Source organism: Aplysia californica, unplaced genomic scaffold, assembly GCF_000002075.1.
Source record: "Aplysia californica isolate F4 #8 unplaced genomic scaffold, AplCal3.0 scaffold01342, whole genome shotgun sequence".
In the NCBI taxonomy this organism is placed as follows: Eukaryota; Metazoa; Mollusca; class Gastropoda; order Aplysiida; family Aplysiidae; genus Aplysia; species Aplysia californica.
This window is the reverse complement of record NW_004798612.1, coordinates 83200-85351: the sequence shown is the minus strand read 5'-3', so window position 1 is coordinate 85351 and position 2152 is coordinate 83200. Positions and strand designations below refer to the sequence as shown.

The following is a 2152-nucleotide window of genomic DNA, read 5'->3' as shown; positions in this document are numbered from 1 at the left end:
AACACTACTACTGCTACTACTACTACTACTACTACTACTACTACTACTACTACTACTACTACTACTACTACTACTACTACAAAAAAGCAGCCACAACAACAACAACAACAACAACAACAGCAACAGCAACAACAGCAATAACAGCAATAACAGCAACAACAGCAACAACAACAGCAACACCACCACCACCAAAAACTACAACTACAACGAACAATCTATCAATATTTTCCTCCACAGTTTACGTGGAACAACAACAACAACAACAACAACTACAGCAGCAGTAACAACAACAACTAACAATCAATATTATGTCTCCCACAGTTTATGTCGACAATGTGAACAGACCCGGCTACCAGCTACACCTCGTTCATCACTCCAACTACTGGGGCAACTACGAGCCCTTGGATGGAGGTAAGATCTCTGTCAACGTAACGGTTTGGTAAGATCTCTGTTAGTGGGTGTTGGCGGGTGCTCTGGAATGGTTTGCTCCTTCTTTCCTATCAAACATCTAAGGTCATATTATGCAGTTACGAGCGCGTAATACCTCCTCTAAAACAAACAAAAATATATAGCGTATTTATCTTTCCTCCTTTTTTATGTTTTTTACTCTCTTGTAACACCTCTAATCTTCGGCACTTATATGACTTTTTTTTGTGTTGCAAGTGCCGTAAAACTCTGCCGTAAGATCTCTGTTAGGGTAACCGTTAGTAAGATCTGTCAACGTAACGGTTTGGTCAGATCTCTGTCAGGGTAACAGTTTGGTCAGATCTCTGTTAGGGTAACGGTTTGGTCAGATCTGTCAGGGTAACGGTTTGGTCAGATCTCTGTCAGGGTAACTGTTTGGTCAGATCTCTGTCAGGGTAACGGTTTGGTCAGATCTGTCAGGGTAACTGTTTGGTCAGATCTCTGTCAGGGTAACTGTTTGGTCAGATCTCTGTCAGGGTAACGGTTTGGTCAGATCTGTCAGGGTAACTGTTTGGTCAGATCTCTGTCAGGGTAACTGTTTGGTCAGATCTCTGTCAGGGAAACGGTTTGGTAAGATTATTGTCAATATAACGGTTTTGTAAGATTTCTGTTAGGGTAACTGTTTGGTACGATCTCTGTTAGGGTGACCGTTTGGTAAGATCTGTTAGGGTAAGGACCTGTGTGGTAGAACTCCTTGGCGAGATATATGGTCGATTTTAAGGACAAGCGGGCTAACCCAGATTTGGATTGTTTCCAGAAATCTTGACCTACACCAAAAGTGGAGAAGTTTGTTTTCCTTGGTGTGTATATTTGTTTGGTTAAAGAGAAAACGCTCCTTGTCTTTTTAAAGAAACTGAGCAAGGGTCCAAAAACTTTTCCCCTTGATTTTCTCAAAACAGCTTTTTTTTAATCGGGATAGCCCCCTTGTGCTTAGAAGCGACCATATGTGAGGCACCGTGGTGTAATCAGGCTCTCGTCCAAATAGTGAAATCAACGAAACTGGTGTTTTTCTGGCCGTCTGGCAGTTTTGTTCTAACTTTCTTTTTTTGACTCAACACCTTTTACGTTCATTTATAAACTCGTCGATTTTTACTGAAAAATTGATGGAAGGCACCAAAAATGTAAATGTTTAGTTTCTAAGGCCTTTTAAGCTATGGGAGTTAGCAAACTTTGGCGGCCATTTTCTAGCTAATTTTACCTTTGAAACCAGTTGACCCTCACCTCCTTCAATTGCAAATATCACGACCTCTTTTCAACATAGATGGATTTTTTTCACCAAAAACAAGGCACATGAACAGGCTTTAAGATGATACCAATAACCCCATATGCCCCGAAAATTTGAGAGAGCCTGATTCCACCTATTCAGACTGCATATTATGTTTTAAACTGTTTAGTGACTTTTATCAACGTGTCCTAGTAAGATATATGTACGAATGTATTTTTAAATGGACATACACTTATATACGGTGTTGAGCCCAAAGCAAAGTGATATCAATGAAAATTTGCCCAGCAACCGACAAAAAAGTAGGTTTTCTTCCGTGTCGTCATTTTGACGAGCCTGTGATTTCATCACGCTGTCTCTCCACCAGATGTAGGTCAATGGGGCCAGGCTGCGTCTCTGTGTGCGCTCTGTGTGCGTGCGTGTGCGTGCGTGTGCGTGCGTGTGCGTGCGTGTGCGTGCGTGTGT

At 41.7% G+C, this 2152-nt stretch overlaps 1 protein-coding gene across 1 annotated transcript in view; it reads left to right on the top strand.

The window, feature by feature from the left end:
* Positions 1-321: 321 nt before the first annotated feature.
* LOC106013833 (universal stress protein in QAH/OAS sulfhydrylase 3'region) overlaps positions 322-2152 on the top strand; it is a gene marked incomplete at its 5' end in the record, with an annotated part of 10147 nt that continues 8316 nt past the window's right edge. The window contains 1 exon segment of the mRNA XM_013090570.2: positions 322-411. Within this exon segment, the coding sequence (XP_012946024.1) occupies positions 322-411 (90 nt within the window).